The 22,967-nt window shown below is 42.8% G+C and overlaps 1 protein-coding gene across 5 annotated transcripts in view; it reads left to right on the top strand.

The window, feature by feature from the left end:
• Positions 1-22,967, top strand: part of ZRANB3 (zinc finger RANBP2-type containing 3) — a 593,631-nt gene that overhangs the window by 281,378 nt on the left and 289,286 nt on the right. For all 5 annotated transcript variants that reach the window (XM_029605377.1, XM_029605376.1, XM_029605378.1 and 2 more), the window contains 2 exons: positions 5,354-5,525; positions 12,258-12,392. In XM_029605377.1, the coding sequence (XP_029461237.1) occupies positions 5,354-5,525; positions 12,258-12,392 (307 nt within the window). The remainder of the gene's footprint in view (positions 1-5,353; positions 5,526-12,257; positions 12,393-22,967) is intronic.

Genomic DNA, 22,967 nt, shown 5'->3' with positions numbered 1-22,967 from the left:
CTTTTGATGAAACTGCTTGACTCTGGGCATGTGGATGTCCATCGAGGCATTGAAGAATGTGAAAACATCATATCCACTCTATAGAAGTAAGAAGGCTTGCACAATTGTCAAGATGTGCACAACTGTATAGTGAATATACCTTATTCAGACACCAACTTATATAGGAATACGTTGTAGGAGACAGTCGCTCTGATTAAGGAGTACCAAACACCCTGCAGTCATTGTCAGCAGCAGCGGGGACCAACCTGCCATAGCACTTCTACAAGTATCCATGCTTCCACAGATGTTCTTTTCATTCTTTAAAATGTCATCGAGCTCCTCCCACTCTCCAGCAGCTTTCCACTCGAGATCAGTAGAGGGAGAACACCAGCAGCAGTCTCAGAAGCCTGGGATGAGTTTTTGATTGCCTTAATGTCAGTCTCCTCCAGTGGGGGAAAGAGTCTGAATGAATTCAAGTCACCAAGGAATGACTGATGCTGAAAATTATGGAATATGGTTACCACTCACTTCCCTCACCCTCCTCCAACCCCTGTCAGTCTACTCAACTTCAGTTGGAAATGATATCTCTCCTTCAGCAGAAGGTGACTTTTGCAGGAATGTGGCCAAGAGTTCTATTCCTGGTATTTTCTAATCCCAAAGAAATCAGATGGATTAATGCATATCCTGGATTTACAGAACTGATCAAACAGTTGTTTCAAGATGAACTCCTTCCACTCTATTCTTCCCTTCATTTAACTGAGGAATAGGATGTGCACTCTGGATCTGAAAGATGCTTATAAGCACATTTCCATTCATCTGCCCTCTGAAATTTCCTCAGAAAGACTTGTATTATCAGTTCAAGGTGTTTCCTTTTGGCCTCTCAGCACCCTCAAGAGTGTTCACAAAATGTCTAGTAGGCGAGGCTGCACAGCTTTGTCAGCATGTTGTCTGCAAATTCCCATACCTAGATGATTGGTTGGTGACTGGTCCCTCTCTGACAGGAGACCCTCAGAACAAACATCTGGTTTCTTCAATCAATGGAGTTCCTGGTCAACTTAGTTCTGTCTTGAAGAATAAAATTTATAGGAGCCTTGAAAGACTCACTTCAGGAGAATGCATTTCTTCCTGTTAAAAGAACTGGAGTATTAATGACCTACTGAGGTCCCTCCTGCAACAGGACTGGACTTCAGAATGGTAGGTCATGGTTCTTCTCAGGCATATGGCTGCAGTGGTGCATGCAGTTCCTCTGACTCATTTGCACATGCAAGGTCTTAAGTAGGCCCTTCAAAGTCAGTGGTAGCAGCTCTATCAACCATTATCTTACCAAATCTGTGTAACTCCTGAGATGAAAATGTCCTTTCAGAGGTGGCTAAATCCAGGGTCCTAGTGGTGGGTCTTCCACTAAGCATTCTAGCACATCAAGTGACCCTTTCTACTGATGCTTCTGCTAAGAGATGGACAGCACAAAACGATGTTGCATGGAACTAAGGGTCATGTTCCCTAGCAGAGGATCATTGTAAAAAAGTCTTCTGGAGCAATGAATGTCATGAGGTGCCTGGCTGGGGTTAGGATACACCCCCACAGGTGTGATGGCTGCAGGGCTGGACAAAGGCTGGTCTTCTGTCTAGCCAGCCCCCTTCCCCGCAGGTTGAGCCCTTGGGTTATGGGGTCCAGTAGAGCTTGGATTTGGCAGAAGAACATCATAGCTGGTCATGGCTGAGTGCTGGGCTGATCATCTTCTGCCTAGCCAGCCCCCTCCTCTTGCAGGTTGAGCCCTTGGGTTCTTGGGACCAGTTGGACCTAGCTGGACAAGACTGAACTAGGCAGGGCAGGCACAAGAAGGAACTATAGTCTGGTACAGGTTGGATATTGTGGACAGAGACAGACAGGAAGCATAGGTCTGGGTAGGGAACAGGCAGGGAACTGAGAATTAGATACTAGAACAGGTTGGACAAGACTGAACAGGATGCTAAGAAAGGACAAGGTATGGATATAGACAAAGGCTTGGTCCAGGCCACTAAGCAGGGACTGGAACTGGATACAGACACAGGTTTGGACAGGATATTGTGTAGAGACTGGACTGGCTAGAGACTGGGGCAAGGCAAGGTAATAGCAAGGTTGGGAAAGGATACTAGGAACTGGACTGGACAGAGCAAGACAAGACAGATGAGGAAAGGACCGGAGAAAGACAAGACAACACAGAACAAAGAACACTGAGGTCCAAAGGCAGCAATATAGAAGGCCCATAGGCCGGTAAGCATAAGGCCTGGGAGTCACTGAGTAAGGAAAGATCTAAGTAAGCTACAGAGCAAGATCTAAGGTAAGAGCAGGCTCAGAAAGCGAAGGTAAGGCTTGAGTAGGCTACAGACCAAAATACAAGGAGACAGAAGACCCGAAGGCCACAAGGCAAGATAAGGCCTAGATAGGCCAAAGACAAGGAGCAAGGTACAAGAATGCTCAGAGGGTGCAAGGTAAGAGCGGTCATGTCAGTAAGCTAAGGGTGACTCCATGAAGCGGCATCTAGGTTCTGGCAAGGCAGTGTTAAATAGGACTGGAGCTTGCGTCTGGCATGAACAGCGAGGAGAAGCTTGGCAAGGCTGGAGGTGAGCTCACTGAGGACCCCTGGTGGAGGGGAAGCTGCACAACAGGCTGAACCAGGGCATGGCCAGCCTGTGAAACAGGCAAAACATGACAATGAGCCATCCATTATGCTCTAAGGACTTTCTCTCACCTGCTTTCAGAGACGAGGGAAGGGTAAAAGGGGTAAATTCAGGAGCAATCTAAGAAAATATTTCTTAACAGAGAGTAGTAGATACATGGAATGGACGCCCTCTAGAGGTGGTGTAGAAAAGGACAGTATCTGAATTTATGAAAGCATGGGATAAACACATAGGATATCTGAAGGAGTGTAGGGATTTTAAAATGGAATAGTTGATGTGGATGGGCTAGGTAGGATGTAATGGTCCTTTTTTGCCAGATGGACAATCAGGTAGCCATATTCTACATGAACAAACATGGAGGCACCAGCTTATACACCCTCTGCAAGGAAAACCTCTGAATCTGGGCATGGGTCAATCATCACAATGCTCATCTCCAGGTAACCTGCCTATCGAGAATCCAGAATATGTTGGTGTATCATCTCAGCAGGGTACTGTGACCACACAAGTGGTCCATGAATCAAGGGATTATATTTAACTTGTTCATTCTCTGGAGGACGCCAGCGATTAACTTGTTCGCCTCATAGACAATAGAAAAGCCGAGAAATTTGGCTTTATACATCTGAGCAGCTACAGATTTGCTCCTTATGCGTTTTTGCTAGGCCAGAGCACAGGTCTCCTCTATGCATACTCATCAATTTCTCTCATTGTCAGGACTATCCAGAAGGTCCTCCAGGAGAAGGCGAACGTAATCCTCATAGTACTGGCTTGGCTATGGCAAGTGTGGTATTTGTATCTCATCTGTCTATCAGTTCAGTCTCCAATTGCACTTGGTTGTCTCCGGCTCTTATCACAGAGAAGGATGGCAAGCTGTGCCATCTGAACCTGCCACATGGCATGGCTGTTGAATGCACAATGGTCTCTTTACTCCTTCCTGAGGAGGCAGATGATATGCTGATTTCAGTTAGGAAGCCTTAAGATCCTACAGTTGCAAGTGGAAGAGGTTTTCAACTTGATGTGTACCACCTAGCTGGATCCTTTCTCTTGTGGCCCGAGGGATTTGCTTCGATATCTTTTCTTTCTCTCATCCTCACACCTCAGTTAAAGTTCATCTCCAGTGCATTGGGATTTCAACATAGTCCTTGCTCAACTCATGAAATCTCGCTTCAAACATCTCAAGTCAGTAGACCTGAAGTTTTTCCCCTAGAAAGAGTTCTTTGTAGAGTAAGCAAATTGCAGGCTCTGGTTTCCTAGTCACCATACATGCAGTTTTTTCACAACAGGGTGGTTCTGTGTACTCACCCTAAATGCCTTCGGAAAGTGATGTCCATTTTCCACATCATTCAAGCTATTATGTTACTTTCTTTCCAAGTTTGCATATGCATAAAGGAGAAAGGCCCCTTCACTCCTTAGACTGTAAGAGGGCCCTGGTGAGTACCTAAAGAGGACTCATCCTCACCATCCCTCTTCTCAACTGTTTGTCCTTTGATCCTAGTAGATTGGGACGTGCAGTTGCCAAACAAGCTCTATTTAATTGACTAATGGTCTGTATTATGCAATATTGTGCACTAGCTGGCTTAGAAATTACATTTGGTAAAAGTTCATCAAGTGAGAGCTATAGCAACTTCAGTGGCTCATCTCAGGACCACTTTCATATGCAAACTTGCTACTTGGTGGTCAGTTCTCACCTTTGCTTCCCACTACTGTCTAGACAACATGTTTCGAAGAGACAGGATCACTCTGTACTGGAGGGGACTGGGTTGTCTGTTTTTAGTACTTGTTCCACAATGCAACCCTCAGCTTGGGACTCCCTACTCATAATGGCTGATTTCATGCCTGTTTGTGAATGGAGCAAATAAGTTTGCTTGCCTGTAAACAGGGCTCTCTGCAGACAACAGGATGAATCAGCCTTACTTATTACTTGCTCACCTCCCTAGAGAGTTGACTATCTTGCTAAAGTTCTGGAAGAAACTGAGGGGCTCTTATTGCAACATATGCACAGGAACTCTCATGCATGCGCAATAAAACGTGAGCTGGGTCTGTGTCGGCACTGTCAGATGACACCACCTGCACATTATGGATTATTAATTCTGCTGTCTACAGAGAACACGGTACTTGAGATGTGATCTCTGTCATAATCTCCAGAAGGAAAATATTATTTTGTATTTCCTGCTGATTGTATTAGGTGTGCTCAATTAGTTGGCAGGAAAGATTTATATTGTGTTGACCGCCAAAATCTTTAATGTTATTGGTGAAGTCCAGACACCATTATTAAGGTGGAGTAGCAGAAATCCACTTCTTATCCCTGGGATAAGCAGCATGGTATCTAACTACCCCTTGGGATCCTGCCAGGTACTTGTGACCTGGATTGTCCACTATTGGAAACAGGATACTGGGCTTGATGGTCTGACCCAGCATGGCAAGTCTTATGTTTCTCTTTGTCCTTTGGCATATGTAATGTTTTTCCCATTCTGATCTTGTTTTGCTGTGTGTGGGAGACTCAAGGCAGGTTCTTGTTTTATTGTGCACTTGTGGTCTGCAGCTGTACATGGTGATGCCATGTCAGAGTGTGATTCATTTTCATAAGAGAAAATATTTTTTGGGTACACTATGATTATTCCTAGACTGTCTCATGGAAGTAGTTTGAAAAGGTAAAGAAGCTAACTGAATTTTGCAGTAGTCGTACAAATAAATTTGCTTTCTTATTTAATTCTCAGATATTTTGGTAGAAGACGTCAATGGGACTGCAGAGGGGCCTCAAACTTAAATGAATTATATCAGCAGTTAAGTAGTATAATGATCAGACGATTAAAGGAAGATGTTTTAACTCAGCTTCCTCCCAAAATAAGACAGCGAATTCCATTTGATCTTCCAAAGGATGTTGCTAAGGTGAGTTGATTGATGAGAATATGTACATTTGACAGGTATATGTGAACACATTTTGCAAATAATTTGTCCATTGATCATAAACATTCAGATATTTAATAGGCTTCCAAAAGGTACAAGAAAGTGACAGCTTCCATAGATGAAATATTTCAAGAACAATAGGTCATGGTATGAATTTGCAGGGAGTGGACTCAGGAAGTGTGAAGATAACTGATAGTGGTGGCTATCAGGAATAGTCTGCCAGCAGATATGGTAGCAATGGAAACAGTGACAGAAATCAAGGATATTTTGAATCAATATAACAAAGTGGTAAGGGCAAAGGACACAGAAAACTGAAGGTTAAGTAGGGTCTGCAGTGAAACATTAGGTTGAGACAACAAGGCAGACTTGGTAGTCCTAAAGGTCCTTATGTGCCAACTACTACTATAGTGATAGTTTAATGAATATTTTTTCAGTACATTATTAACCATATAACTCATTCTCAGTTTATGGATAGATTAAAATAAAATCCTGAGCAACTACCAATAAATCATGTTAAGTATAATTAAAAAAAAAAATCAGTGTGTTTTTTTAATCTATAAATTCAAAAGATAGTCATTAACTTAAAGAATTTACAATTGGTTTCTCACATTTCTCATATCTCCGTTTCAGAATAAAGATCACCACATTTTCTTTCTAAAATCAAGCAGTTTACTGCAGTCACACATGAATGATATCATCTGATGGCATCAAGTCAGAACACATTGATCAAAACTATAACAAGCCATATGAGTTTTTCAACTCATATGGGGGGGGGAAAGGCCAGTAAATCAGGTTTTGATGTATTAAGTTTACTTTCACTTTCAGGATTCTGTTAGCAGGCCATCTTCAAGTGGTCATTATGAGACCTATTGCAAATGTCTGGATGAGGTTTATGTGTTGTCCCACTACAATATCTGCTCCAAGATGATGGTAACGGCCATCAAGTTCTGACAAGTGAGACTACATTCAGTCTTACCTGCAAGAAGTTAAGAAATACAGATCTACTGATCCTGCAACAAAATTACCATAGAAGCACAATGGCCATGTAACCTCCTGACTACTAGAGTCTCTGAACTACCAAAGAAGTCATCGACCCCTTTGGAGAAAAAGTCTATGGATAGACCTAGTGAATGAGATGGGTCTTGTTCTCCCAGCTTTCACTGAGCAAAGGAGAAACAGTACCCAAGGGGTCATCAAAGAAGAAAGTGGCCAGCCTTTGCTTCAGTACTAGGGCTAATGAGGGTGGTAGTGATAGAGCAGACTCTTCAGGTGAGGATAAAATACTTGCTACAGCTATAGACAATGGTGACCTTGCTTAAGGACTCACTATAGCAGGAGACAAACCACAGCAGTTAATGAAAAAACTAAGAGGTAGAGGAACAATTACTTGGACCCCTGAAAATAAAAAGGAGATAATGTACTGCTATTTATTTGCCACAAACCCTATATTTAAATCAAGAAAATGTACAAAGAGAGCATGCCAAAAACTGTAAGAAAGAGGAAATAACTCCAGAAGGAGGCCTTTTTTGGCATAATGCAAGTTTTAAGAAGGGCAATTAGTAGTAAATTTGAGAGATTAAGATCAGTGATACTAACTCATTTGGAGACATTACCCAGAGAAAGTATATCGGCACCAATATCTTTGGATGCTTGGTTCTGTGAGCAAGGGAATACTGGGGTATGCCCTTCCACCCTTGAAACATTAGGATATGGAGGGAAGCTTGACTTCTCAAGACATTGCAGCTCTGGTTAAAGAGAATAGGATAATAAAAATCAGATATAGGGGCTATGATTTTTTTTTTTATTATTTTATTTGTATTCATTTTAACATGATTACAAGCATAACATTTTTGTACAAAAAAGGAAAAGAAACTAAATATAGTGATGTACCCTTATAAGAAACATATATATTATTTCAGACCACAAATCAAATTAGCGAGGAGGAGGACTGATTGAGGAGCACATCAAAGAGAAATTGGAAAAATAAAGGAAACAACTTAACATGTGTCTACTACCCTTACTATTTACCTAAGTTATAGAACTCTCTAAGGGAGAAAAGGTAGGCAACAACCTTTTACGAGAATCAGAAATAATTTAAGTTGATCAGGCATAAAGAAGATACATGTATCATTTTAAACTTTATGATTCATTTACAGAGGTATCTTAACTGAAAGATTGCATCAAGAGGTTGGGACGCCTGACACAAGGTCAGAAAGCCCTTTCTCCTCTCTTGGGTGGCCTTAGCCAGGTCAGGAAAATTTTGAACGAACTGGCCCATGAACTTAACTCCCAAGTACTAGAAATAGTTTATTTATTTATTTATAACTTTTATATTCCGAGGTTCAATTAACAGAATTAATTATCACTTCGGTTTACATTACAACCAGCAAACGACAACAATGACATAGTCTTGTCTTACATTGAACAAGGTGGAGAAACCTGGATAAACATAACTTGGGATAAAACAGTGAACGTGTTTTGAATTACATTGAACAGAGTGGAGATAAAACTTGTAAAAACAACATATGGGAGAAGGTGAAGTAAAAGCGTGGTGAGATGTATAGTTGTGAGATGTATGTATAGTGGTGAGATGTATAGTTACACATAACCAGTCCTAAATTCTGCTCATATATAAATGAGACCAACAATGTTGCTCTTTCATAGATCTCAACAGTAGAAGATTCCAGGAATTCAATTGGTGGCCGAATTCTCTCTTGAACATGTAAACGGAAGGAAATATACTTTATTAAATGAAGAAATATTTTCTGAAGGAATGTATAGTATCTCAGTCATATACTTCCGAATTGTAACGTGGTTGTTTACCGATTATTCTTGGAAAGTTCAAAAACCTTAAATTCAGGCGCCTTAGACAATTTTCAATAAATTCAACTTTCCTATTCAGATTATAGATGACTGAAAATGTCCTATTCAGATTATAGATGACTGAAAATTCTGAATAGTTTTCCCTTGATCTTCTAGATTTTGGATTCTATTGGAATGTTCAATAAGCTGGAGTTATGATCCTATGTCAGTGCATCCAACTTTGAAGAAATTTCAGTAATTTGCAAGGAATAACTTTGAAAAGCAGGGCCCAGCTGGGCCACTAATTCTCAAAGAGAGTCTAAGGTCACCACAGCCGGCATAGGGAGTGGGGATAATATAGGTCTGTGTTCAGTAGTAACAGTTGGTATCGTAATAGTTTGAGCACTCAATCTTAAATTCATAGAAGACTCACCTCTGCCAGAAAATTCTGCTTGAAAGGCGGCTACTGAGGCCATTGAACCTACACTCCCCGCCATCGATGTTGCTAAACCACTCACAGCCTCCGTGGCAGCTCCCTCTGTAGCAGATCCATAACTAACCAGTACTGGGTCTGTAAGCACCAAATCCAGAAGGTGGAAGAAAGAAAGCTCCAATGGTGTTCTTAGGACAGGGGGCTAAGGGAAATCTCCCCAGACGAGACAGAGGCTCCTCTTCTGGCCCGTCAGCGGGGACCACCACCCCAGACACCAGGTAGGTAGCAGCGAGTTCGGGGATGGTACGCTGCCCCAGAGGGAGGGAGGTGCTGAGGGAAACACCCGTACTATCCCCTTCCGCTTAGGCATATCAATAGCATAGAACGAGGAAACAAGAAGAAATATGTTGGGCAAGTCGATCCAGTGCTACTCACATGCCGCCATCTTGACTCATCCCCCCACTGTCTGAGGAGGGTAATCCAGGGGCTATTTTTGACCTCATAAAGTAGAAATGGAATGAGTATAGTTAAAGAAAGAGTGGGAGTCCAGGAGGTGAAGGGGAGATGGAGAATGATGAAGTAGCAAGGCAGTAGCCTTGCCATCTTTTCATATGCCTACAATTTTCAAATTAAGGCAATTGAAAAACATTCTTTAGTTTTATAGGCAAGAAAGAACAGAAAAGAGACATCAGAGAGAGCATCTAGAGTGGCAATAATGTCATAAGTCAGTGGATGGGAAAGCAAGATATGTAAGGGGACCAATTGCTTTCAATCTTAATCTGTGAAACAAGATCAGTACCTGTACCGCAAATCGAAATTCACGTAGGCCGCAGCAATTTAACAGAACACAAATATGTGGAGCTTAAACTAAGATTTAAAGAGGACATAGCACAGGTATCTGTTTTATTCCCCAGTTCATGGAGGATATGCTCAGATATCATCCTAAGAAGGATTTGGCAAACCAGCATGAAAATGAAGAAAAATGATGAGCCTGGGTGATTTTGCAATGTGTTTCTTTTCTAGAATGTTCAGTCACAGAACATGAGCTGATTATGTTGGATTTCCCAGGGCTAAACAGACCAGAGGAAGTTCAGTCTGTCTTACATATGTACAGACATTTTGTTATGTACTTATCAGGATGCAGTAGAGCAGGGGTGGCCAACCAGCAGCTCTCTAGAGATCACCTAAATCAAACAAGTTGTTACCATTCTAGTTTGTAGCAGGATTAAGAGTGATTCCAGATTTGACATGAGAATAGCAAGGATGCTGACTAATAAGTGAGTACAGAAGGCCTGTTTAAACCTCGGATTGATAAGATCAGTAAAGAGACCAGCCTTAAGAATCTAATCAATGCAAGCTTTAATAAAAGAAATGTGTCTTTTCTTTGATGCAGCAGACAATATACAGCAAGGGATGTATGCCCAAACCTGCACAAGAGATCTAACATGCGTGTTCAGCAATTTAAGGGTCACCATTAGCCAATCAACAGGTGTCTGCATATGCCCGCCCATTATCTTATAGTCAATTAATACATTTTAGGCATATGTGTGTGCTCTTACTATGGGCAGGTACCTCTGGTGTAATTTCCAGGAATTGAGACCAAGTTAGTTTCATTTTTGACCAGGTGTGATGTCATCTGTGCTGGCTGGTACCCTGGTGAATTTCATGTTCATAGTTCTTCATAGTGCTAGTGTCACGTGCGCAGGATATATCAATCTACTAGCTGTAGTTTTGTGCTGGCTATTATTACAGGCCTTATTCAGCTTCACCAAAGTTGACAGTATGAAGGTGGCCAAAAATAACAACATGACAATGTAAACAAGCAGCTGGGTCAGTCTAGAAATATGCAAATAAGCTATTGTGCAGTTCAAGCTTAAAGCAGGCAAGAACACAGCCAGATCAGTCTGGCAGGCTACACACATTTGATATTTAGAAATTCTAGCAGCAACTCGGGCATCATGGAGCTCAGCGGGTCTGGCTGGCTACACATTCCTTGTGTTGGCTGAGTCAGTGTGCCAGATCAACTGTAGTCAGGCAGGGCAGCTGTCATCAAATCAAAGAATTAGAATAGTTCAGACTGTATGATGATATATATATATATATTTAGACTGTTTATATATCAAACCTGGGGAATTAGAATATATTAATGCTGTATGTAGGGGTTTATATCAGTGTCCTCCATGTTCTGTAATTCTGTGGCCGCAGTAAGGATCGCCAAATATGTCCCTTCTCACAGAATTGACCAGTCTTAGCCAAACTCTCACGGGAGGCCAGAGATCTTCTCAAAATAAAAACATAAATCTCTCAAATTTATTACTAATTGCCCTTCTTAATATTTGCATTATGCCAAAGAAGGCCGCCTTCTGGAGTTCATTCCTCTTTCTTACAGTTTTTGGCATGCTCTCTTTGTAAATTTTCTTGATTTAAATACAGGGTTTGTGGCATATAAATAGCAGCATATTATCTCCTTTTTATCTTCAGTGGACAGCATATTGTCCCTCTCCCTCCCTTATACACGCCTGTCCTGGAAGAGGAACTTTGGTGGTAGTGGGATGACACAATCTACCCCCTCTTTTCTGCATGACCCTTCACTTAGCTCTGTAGCAGTAAAAGAGGAAGACGAGGACTCAGCCTTACAGCATTCCAGGTACATCCTCCTCCCCTGCCAGGCCCAAGCATTGCACTTTGATCTATGTGGTTCAAAGCAAATTTGCTTTTAATTGCACAGAATTTTGAAAAGCCTGCCACAGCAAATGCAAACTCTTGATGCAGAATTTTGAAAAATCTGCCTCAGGAAACTGGGGGCTCTGGTTTATATTAAATCCTAAATACAGCTGCAGCCATTTATTTTTAGTATACCTGCCTCTTTTCTTTGTTTCAATTTAAGAAACTGTGGGAGAGGAAGAGAGGGTGGGAGGGAAGAGAGAGATTGTGTGAAAAGACCAAGCTGTGGCTATCTTGTAGTGCCCGTATTATGTTTAAAGGTAAGTGAAAAAAAAGAATAAATTATTTCACTTTTCCTTTTATAATAGATTCATTAGCCAGTTATATTGTATGTAAAAGTATTATTCTCTAGGTTTTTCCAGCTTTAAATAAAGGTAAATGTAGCTTTAAATATACCCTCTCTCTTTTATTCCCTTTATGCAATTGTCATTTCTTTGCTTCCTAAAGTGTTTCTTCTTAACAGAAAGCTTACCGTCTTTGATTTATGGTGCTGGCAAAGAGAGCTTCACTTTCAACTAATCTCCCCCTACCCTCAGCTTGTCACAGGTTTCTATAATTGGCAAGACCCTGTGGTCGACCTGTCTCTGCATTGATTTTTTTTTTTTTTTTTTTTAAATGAACAGGCTGGTATCTCTGGGAATATTTCCCTTCCTTTTCTTACCTTTTGCAGCAGAGGAAAACGAGGACATGATTCACAGTTATTTTAATTGTTCTACTATTTGCAGTGCTAAACATTGTTCTTTCCTCCCACGTAGGAAATTAATACGAGCTTTGAAGAGTGGGAGAAATTAATGAGAGCTCCAGATTCTGTTGCAACTAATACTAGCAGCCCCTTTGTTCAAGTCATGGGGCTCATTACCCGCATGTATAAGCAAACTGCAATTGCCAAGGTATATATAAAACCCTTTTGTAATAAGCTCTGGTTATTTAATTTGTTTGCTTGCAATCAAGAAAGTAATAAATTGATATGGCTAGCACCAAGAAAAATGTAGGTAGTCATTCTCATTACCCCAACATGAAGCCAGTGCACATTTCTGTTGGAATACAGAATAAAGACTAATGATGGTGATTAGTACCAGGTTTTGTGATTATTAATTTAGAAAATTACTTGGAATGGAGGTGAAATAAATTAAAATCCTGGATACATTGAAGTGTCTCTCCTTTTCTTGAACTGAGCATGTTACCTGCAAAGGAAACATGATCACATGCTACAATAGCTTCACAACGGTACTATTAGTTGAAGTACAATGGTAGTACAATATCTAATACGTCCACATTATTTTAAAGTGAAACATAAAGTACATATTTGTTAAAATTAACTTTTGAATGCTATGCAGAGGACCTGTTTAAATTAAATCATTTTGATACTATTACACATCATAGTAAATCTTGCATAATTCATAAATAATTACAAGAGAGAATTCATGAAAGCAATTTTGTTTTATACTGTCCCATTTGGCAATACCAAACCAACATTTTGAAAAGCCTTCCCATGTTCTACAATAGTTTATATCAATTATATGTTGCGCCCGTCGGTCGCAGATGGTAGCGACCTCTCATGCTCACCTCTTTTTTTCGCTGCACCATCAATTCTGGGACAAGTGGCGGCCTCCGCTAGTCACCGCCGACCTCCCTGGCGTTCCCAGGACGGCGTGAGCGCTGCCGACTACCATCTTGCTTCTGGAGTCACATAGACACTCGTGCATGGGCCAGCTATGTACACGTCATGGCGGGAACCTCGGGGGCGTCCCCTCTGGATAACGTATCTCGCTACCTGTACTTAAGCAGACCGGCCCTATGCACCAACGAGTTAGCAAGGCATTTCTTGTTGCTGAATCCACTTCACTTGGACTTCCGGTTCCAGTTCCTGGCTTGCTGTGTGAAAGCTCTGAGTACCCGCTTCTCGGGGGCTCTTCGGCATTCCTGGGCTATCCGCTCCTCGGAGGACCTTCCTGCCTTTGAACTCCCGTTTGTTCTACTTCTCAGGACTTCCTTAGAACCTCGTTTCGTGAGTACTTCTACTCCACCTAACCTCGCGGGGATTCCCTGCGATGCATCCTGTGCCTCGGGCCACTACCGCATCCTTCTCAGCAAGGTTCGCTTCACCTTACCCTGCGCTGCAGTTGCTGCCTCACCTCACCAGGATCCTTCTGAGCTTCCTTACCTCTGACTACCTCAGCATCACCACCATTGTACAGTCATCCTCGGCATACCCCACACTGAGGGCCACTACCGGATCTACACACCTGAGGTAATTGCTTCTTCACTGAAAAGTCTGTCTGGCGTACCCCGCGCTGCAGGCCACTACCAGATCTGCACATCAGAGGTAACTGCTCCACTTCTGAGAGGGCTGCCTGGCGTACCTCACTCCGCAGACCACTCCAGGACATTTACATATGAGATACCACCCTGGGCATACCCCTTGTCTCAGAACTGTATCTCCACTGCAGTCCCTGCTCCACAGGTTCTGCTCCAGAACTATTCTCTAACCGCAGTTCCCCGCTCCACGGGTTCTTCTCTTTCTCCTCTATAATAAAGTCTCTCTTACAGCAGTGTCCTAAGCCTCTGAGACCGCGCCTACTGACGGTGAGGCCCACAGGGCTCCTCCCTGTGGGCGGAGTCATCTCTCACCTCGGCCCAGGATTCACATCCATACCAAAACATAACATTATAATTGCTAATAAATGAGACAATTTTTAAAATATGCTTCTGTAAGCAGAACAAATCTCTTTTTATAAGCAATGAAAATCTTGACTGCACAACAGCTGAACAACATATGCATAAAGTAAGATTCTGGTTAAAATGGTTGACATAGATTTTTTTCTTTTTCTTTTAATAACTGCATACATAAATTGTAAGGAGCTTGACAACTAACCATACCTATAGTATTGTCTTATAACTCTCAGTAGTTGCCATGGGAACATATCTAGAGTTTACAGAATTTATTTCTTGTTTTGAGAGGTTTTCATTATACACCACCCTTTTAACTCAAATTCAGCATGGGTTCACATTATGTAAAATATTAATATGCAGTATGAAACATTTGCTGTAATGTTTAAAGCTAAAAACAAATAAGCTATGGCAATATATTAATCGTATATTACTTATATGATTCATATTAAGTACCCATTCATATTAACTGCCTCTTAACATTTTTGTATGTATGTTAAGTATAGGCTTGTATTCATATCTGTGTATATTATATATGTATAATAATATAATATCTTTGATATTATATTAGATGAGCTGGTTACTAATATACATGTTGGTTACTAATATACATGCTTTTGGCATGTTTTATCAACCAAATAAATAAATAAATAACCCAAACAGCAGCTCTTTATGTTTTTTTAGTTCCTTACTTAAACCAAGCTTTTCACTGTTCTTGAATTATAGAGAGAATCAATGGTATAAAAGTATTTAAAAAGACAAAATATATTCATATAACTGTACTACTTTGAAACAAAAATGTTAAAGGTTTGATTTGTGCAAATTCTTTTTGGCCTTTATAGGTCAAATAACAGGAAAAAGAGATATTAGGCACAAGAAAAAGAGCAGGAAGAGCCACTATAAGTGCTCCATTAATGCTGCCTACTTTGCATACATACACAAATACTCTTATTTTCCTAAATATATGTGATTTTTATTCACCTTCTGGAGTTCTCAGTCATTAATATATTTACTCCAGATCTAGGATAGTACATGTTTGAGCCTGTGCAGTTCCTATGGAAATCATTTTGATATTTATATATATTTTATATTTGGGGAAAATTAAGAAAGCTAATTACAATAAATGCTAATCTCTTATTCTTTCTTTTTAAGGAAAAGAATCTTAGGAACATTGTGGATAATATGTTGAAATCCTCTGCTCCAGTGTGTGGCAGTGGCCAAGAAAAGAAATAAAATGTTAAAAATTATTAGGAAAGGAATGGAGAATAAAACAGAAAATATAATGCCTCCATATCGCTCCATGGTGTGACCACACATCGAGTATTGTGTGCAGTTCTTGATATCATATCTCAAAAAATATAGAGAGAAATTAGTAGAGGTACAGAGAAGGGCAACCAAAATTATAAAGGGGATGGAATGATGCCCCTATGAGGAAAGAGGGCCCCAACTTTTATGGACTGGGTTATGATATGCAGACATAAAGGAAAAAGCACAGACCCGCTTCTACAGCCAAGTCACTAAGCAAAGCACATCAAGCAGCACAGTCTGAATTTTCAAGAAAGCTCATTACCCAGTAAAAAATGTTGCTAGCTGCAATTTTTATGGGTTATAATAAGGCTAGGGGATAAATGTATGGAGCAGAAGTTACTATTTTAGGAAGCTTGCTGTGCAGACTGGATGGACCATTTGGTCCTTTTCTGCCATCATTTCTATGTTTCTATAGTTCTATATTTTTCTCACAGATAAGCAGGCATTAGCCATGCTGTCTGGGAGTGCCTCCTGGCAGCCCAGAGTGGGAACTTCTCATAGAACGCACAGAGTTTGCCTCTGCATGGTGCCTTCCCACGTGAATGCCTGCATCGCCTCAATTTTTTCCTTTCTCACGCAGCAACAGCTGTGGGTTCTTCTCACTCTCATCTGTCTAGTAAATTTCTACTTTCTTTTCTCTCAAAGGTTCACTAACTTGAACCCCAAATGGCACTTTTCAATGCCCTGATGGCTCCAAAAACACCCGGATTCAAATTAACATAACAGATGGACATAATTATTGCTATTTATGTCTTGGGCCAGATCACGACCAGGCATCCTGCTGGGATTGTAGCAAGATGTTCCCATGAGCTCAGCAGCAAAAAGCCGCAAAAATCGAAAGGCTGTGTGTGGAAGAAGGTCTGTCAGGCTCATATGCCCCCATCCAGCGTTCCATGCAGTCTTCCCCGGACCGGCAGCCCGATAGGTCGGAGAAACGAAAGCGGGCCTTTTCCTTAGAACCAGCATCAATTAGGATAATGGTGAAACCCCCAATAGCTAAAGCAGGGGATAAAAAGCCTGAACAGCCTCGTAATGGCTCCGATACGACGCAGTGCACGCCACCGACTGCTACTGCATTGAATGCATCAACCAGAATGCTTAGTGCAGACCAGCGTCAGACGAGGTGTCGAAACCGATGCAGGATTCCAACCGACGCGAGTCAACAGATTAGATGCGTGAAAGCCTATGAAGATTAAGAAAACCTCGATGCATCCAATGTAAAAACACCACGCGTCGGAGGATGTCAGTAGGGGTCAACTACAACAAGCTAAGGAGCTGCCTATGGTGTTCATTATCTCTGATCTAGAAGGATCTAGTGCCTCGGATGCAGATACTCCTCGTGTTTCGAGGTACTCTTCTTCACTGACTTCAGGGAAGCAGTCTACCGATCCCACTTACAAGAGACCACGAACTGGAGAGTTGTCAGATACGCCTGGCCGTGACATATGACATCTGGACTGCTTTATAGAGCAGGTTGGAAAATCTGTTTCCTCTATAAGAGACCAGGAAAGTTTTCCACCAACAAATAGAAAAACAACATCTATTGCAAGCTGCGGCCTCTCAATCGATATCCCAAATTACGGATATTCTCCAAACCTTTTTTGACACTGTGGTATAAGAACATAAGAAAATGCCATACTGGGTCAGACCAAGGGTCCATCAAGCCCAGCATCCTGTTTCCAACAGTGTCCAATCCAGGCCATAAGAACCTGGCAAGTACCCAAAAACTAAGTCTATTCCATGTTACCATTGCTAATGGCAGTAGCTATTCTCTAAGTGAACTTAATAGCAGGTAATGGACTTCTCCTCCAAGAACTTATCCAATCCTTTTTTAAACACAGCTATACTAACTGCACTAACCACATCCTCTGGCAACAGATTCCAGAGTTTAATTGTGCGTTGAGTGAAAAAGAACTTTCTCCGATTAGTTTTAAATGTGCCACACGCTAACTTCATGGAGTGCCCCCTAGGTCTTTCTACTATCTAAAAGAGTAAATAACCAATTCACATCTACCCGTTCTAGACCTCTCATGATTTTAAACACCTCTATCATATCTCCCCTCAGTCGTCTCTTCTCCAAGCTGAAAAGTCCTAACCTCTTTAGTCTTTCCTCATAGGGGAGCTGTTCCATTCCCCTTATCATTTTGGTCGCCCTTCTCTGTACCTTCTCCATCGCAATTATATCTTTTTTGAGATGCGGCGACCAGAATTGTACACAGTATTCAAGGTGCGGTCTCACCATGGAGCGATACAGAGGCATTATGACATTTTCCGTTTTATTCATCATTCACTTTCTAATCATTCCCAACATTCTGTTTGCTTTTTTGACTGCCGCAGCACACTGTACCAACGATTTCAATGTGTTATCCACTATGACACCTAGATCTCTTTCTTGGGTTGTAGCACCTAATATGGAACCCAACATTGTGTAATTATAGCATGGGTTATTTTTCCCTATATGCATCACCTTGCACTTATCCACATTAAATTTCATCTGCCATTTGGATGCCCAATTTTCCAGTCTTACAAGGTCTTCCTGCAATTTATCACAATCTGCTTGTGATTTAACTACTCTGAACAATTTTGTGTCATCTGCAAATTTGATTATTTCACTCGTCGTATTTCTTTCCAGATCATTTATAAATATATTGAAAAGTAAGGGTCCCAATACAGATCCCTGAGGCACTCCACTGTCCACTCCCTTCCACTGAGAAAATTGCCCATTTAATCCTACTCTCTATTTCCTGTCTTTTAGCCAGTTTGCAATCCACGAAAGGACATCGCCACCTATCCCATGACTTTTTACTTTTCCTAGAAGCCTCTCATGAGGAACTTTGTCAAACGCCTTCTGAAAATCCAAGTATACTATATCTACCGGTTCACCTTTATCCACATGTTTATTAACTCCTTCAAAAAAGTGAAGCAGATTTGTGAGGCAAGACTTGCCCTGGCTAAAGCCATGCTGACTGTGTTCCATTAAACCATGTCTTTCTATATGTTCTGTGATTTTGATGTTTAGAACACTTTCCACTATTTTTCCTGGCACTGAAGTCAGGCTAACCGGTCTGTAGTTTCCCGGATCGCCCCTGGAGCCCTTTTTAAATATTGGGGTTACATTTGCTATCCTCCAGTCTTCAGGTACAATGGATGATTTTAATGATAAGTTACACATTTTTACTAATAGGTCTGAAATTTAATTTTTTAGTTCCTTTAGAACTCTGGTGTGTATACCATCCGGTCCAGGTGATTTACTACTCTTCAGTTTGTCAATCAGGCCTACCACATCTTCTAGGTTCACCGTGATCTGATTCAGTCCATCTGAATCATTACCCATGAAAACCTTCTCCATTACGGGTACCTCCCCAACATCCTCTTCAGTAAACACCGAAGCAAAGAAATCATTTAGCTTTCCGTGATGGCCTTATCTTCTCTAAGTGCCCCTTTAACCCTTTGATCATCTAACGGTCCAACTGACTCCCTCACAGGCTTTCTGCTTCGGATATATTTTAAAAAGTTTTTCCTGTGATTTTTTGCCTCTACGGCCAACTTCTTTTCAAATTCTCTCTTAGCTTGTCTTATCAATGTCTTACATTTAACTTGCCAATGTTTATGCTTTATCCTATTTTCTTCTGTTGGATCCTTCTTCCAATTTTTAAATGAAGATCTTTTGGCTAAAATAGCTTCTTTCACCTCCCCTTTTAACCATGCCGGTAATCGTTTTGCCTTCTTTCCACCTTTCTTAATGTGTGGAATACATCTGGACTGTGCTTCTAGAATGGTATTTTTTAACAATGACCATGCCTCTTGCACATTTTTTACTTTTGTAGCTGCTCCTTTCAGTTTTTTTCTAACAATTTTTCTCATTTTATCAAAGTTTCCCTTTTGAAAGTTTAGCACGAGAGCCTTGGATTTGCACACTGTTCCTTTTCCAGTCATTAAATCAAATTTGATCATATTATGATCACTATTGCCATGCGGCCCCACCACGTTACCTCTCTCACCAAGTCCTGTGCTCCACTGAGAATTAGATCTAAAATTGCTCCCTCTCTCGTCGGTTCCTGAACCAATTGCTCCATAAAGCTATCATTTATTTCATCCAGGAACGTTATCCCTCTAGCGTGACCCGATGATACATTTACCCAGTCTATATTGGAGTAATTGGAGTCTCCCATTATTACTGCACTATCAATTTGGTTAGCTTCCCTAATTTCTCTTAGCATTTCACTGTCCGTCTCACCATCTTGACCAGGTGGATGGTAGTATACCCCTTTCTCACAGGACAAGCAGGATGGTAGTCCTCACAAATGGGTGACATCGAGGATGGAGCCCTGTACGGGAAAACTTTTCTGTCAAAGTTTCAACAAGCTTTGGCTGACACTGGCACACTGGGTGCACTGAGCATGCCCAGCCTGCAATTATCCCTGTGAGCCACAGGTGTCTCCCTCAGTCTTCTTTTTTCCGCTCTGCAGTAAGCATAGCGGTTGGAGCTCTGTGAGGATTTTTTAACTAATTACCTCATGGAAACACTTAACTTTTCACTTCAAAAAACACTTTTCCCTGCACAGGTCTCCCTCCGCGTACGTTTTTACGACGCTCGGTGAGTACTAATTCTTATTTTTCGGTCGGTTCCTGTCACTATCTTAAGGCTGTTAACTGACTGAAGCCTTCCCTTCCCCCATTTTTCAGTTAACTTTAAACAGCTTGCGAGTGTCTCTGTGACACTCTGCTTGCTTATGCTAGTGGGGTAGGGATTTTTTCCTTAACTTTAGGACCTCTGTAGCTTCAAGTCCTTCGTTCCCTGGTACCCTCACGCAGTCGATACCTATCACTACACGGGTACCCTCCTAAACCGCCCTGGGCTTTTATATGTCATCAGCGCCCCTCCCCCCACGGTGCCCTGATGCCTTTATCCATGTTTTTTGCTTTTCAGTGCTACCAGGCTTTTTTCCTCCTACGCACTGTTTTTTTCCCTTGGGCTTCCTCGGTGCCGTCCCTACCCGGATGCATGCCATTGACGCACACGCTGTTAGTCACTGCCATGCATACTCGGGTCGCCGCCACCGTTGCCCGAGACACTTTTTAACGATCCCAGGGTCACTTCATCGATGCCACCCCCTTTTTGGGGATGCCATCGATGCCCCATCCTCCCCACCGATGTCCGGCCCTTTTCCGTCGGTGGGCATCGGTGCCACATCGATTTCGTCGGTGGGCATCGATGCTGGATGGTCCCCATCAGTGGACATCAGTGCCGGATGGTCCCCATCGATGGACATCGGTGCCGGATGGCTTGTCCATCGATGGACATCGGTGCCGGATGATTTGTCCGTCGATGGCATCGGTGCCGGATGGCTTGTCCGTCGGTGGCATCGGTGCCAGATCCTTTTGCATCGATGGACACCGATGCCCAGGTGTTTCATCCATGGGCATCTATGTTAGAATGCATCCATCGAGGGCAGTCGATGCCAGGCTGCTCCCATCGGTGAAATTCGATGCCCAGGTGGGTCCCATCGGTGGGTATCCATGCCGGCTCGATTCCGTGGATGGGCGTTGATGCCAATGCCAGCCTTATGGCTGGCATCGATGCCCATGCCGATTCCAGGACTGGCGTTGATGCCGGGATGGAATTCATCGACTGGGAGATCCATGCCATCGATTCCATACGTGTCCATATCGATGCCACCGACACACGTGTCTGGGGCACCGACGCCATGTACACTTGGAAATCTGAGTCTGTCCAAATCGATACCGTCAACGTCTGTGGCCCTATAGTTGATGCCCGTGGCCATGCCACAAACGGCATAAATGCCCGCCTCCATGCATCGATGCCCTCGACACCTCCGTTTTCCTTCGGTGTCCTTGACGCCCTATTGATTCGACTTCGACTCAGTCGATGCCGGTATCTTTTTCAATAACGGCAATGTTTTTCGATTATTCGATTCCACATCGTTTCAAAGATACCTATGCCAGTGCTGTCAGTGCCCGTCACTGTCATCATTCTCCTGGCCAGTCATCGACGATTTTTCATACCCATTTTGATGATATCCTCGAAGCCCCTTAGGTTGCCTTCAATATCGTCAATACCGACATAGCACCGCCACATAATACCCTCGCCTCCTCACATTGCTCCACGCTTTGGGTTCTTTTTAAGCCCCGTATTAGCTTAAGACACTCCATTGTGTCAGGAGCAGAGCAGGCGTGCTGACAGTTCGTCATCGATCGCCTTCCAGGACGACTAGGGCTTCCATCTCGGCGCTGGGGAAAGACCGGGCCGAGCACCGTGGCACCCATCATCGCCGACATCGTGATCGTCCGCCGCTGACGCCATCCAGCACATCGGTGCCATCCTTCTCCAGGCTGGACAACGCTCGGGCAGAGCGACATCACCACTGCCATCAGCACTGTTCCTACAGTTTTGGCAGTCCTTGGTGATCCAGAACTTCCGGATCCAGGTCCGACGGCTTCTGCATTGGCGTCACGACACATCGAGCCGCTGTGACGAGGGAAGGGAACATGAGTTCCGTTAGGGCTCCTCTGTTCCTGGCGTGCCCCACCGTCAAGTGGTGTGGGACTATGGCCATCTGTTACACTTAGCAGTCTAAACGCCACTCACGCCTGGCCTGTCTCCTCTGTACCTGTGCCACCATACCGGGTTTCAGAGCGAGATGGACGTTTACGTCCCCGGCCTTACCCTCGAGGACTCCGGAGACCGTCGGAGTCAACAATCTTCACCGGCTCGTCTTGCGGCGATCCACGTCGGATGGTAAGTACCCGCTTCGGCGGCATTCCCATAGAGTTGTGTTCTCCCATTCGGACCGTGGTTCGAAAAGTTCTGGGTCATGTGCCTTTTAGAACTGTATTAGTGTCACATATCGCTATGTTAGCTATGTTAGCCACAATATCAGGAGAACCCCTCTATCTTCTTGGGATTGCAGCAGGGCTTCTTCTCTTGTCAGTAACAAGTCCCTGTGCCGACCAATGCTCTGACTCTTGGTTCCCTCCCAACCAAGGTCCAGCTGCATTGGCTGATCTGCTAAACATGAGATTCAGCAACCATTGCCCCATGTACAAGTCCACCTTGAGGCCTGGCCACAGGTCTCAGTGTCTCCTTGTACAGCATACAGAAATGCGGGTACCACTGACCGCTCACACACCTGCAGGAGCCTACATGATATCCTCCATTGGGACACCTCCTGGTCTCCCATCTGGTCAGATATCAGAGCGGCCACCCCACCTTGTACCAAAGTCCCGGTACACTCCCCCAGGCGCTACGAAGTGCAGAGGGGAGAAGGGAGGGGGGTTGGGGAGTTTTAATTGCACTATTCTTTCTTTTAACAGAAAATAGTTACTCTCCCGCACATCCTGGACCTAAGAAAATCCAACTTTCTTTAGACGTCACAGGTACAATGGTATCTTTGGTTACCATCACTCCATACTGCAGTAAGTACATTATTTTAATGTTTCTATGTGCTTTATGGTGAGTCAACATT

Source organism: Rhinatrema bivittatum, chromosome 6 (genome assembly GCF_901001135.1).
Source record: "Rhinatrema bivittatum chromosome 6, aRhiBiv1.1, whole genome shotgun sequence".
Lineage (NCBI taxonomy): Eukaryota > Metazoa > Chordata > Amphibia > Gymnophiona > Rhinatrematidae > Rhinatrema > Rhinatrema bivittatum.
This window is presented reverse-complemented; position numbering and strand designations above follow the sequence as displayed.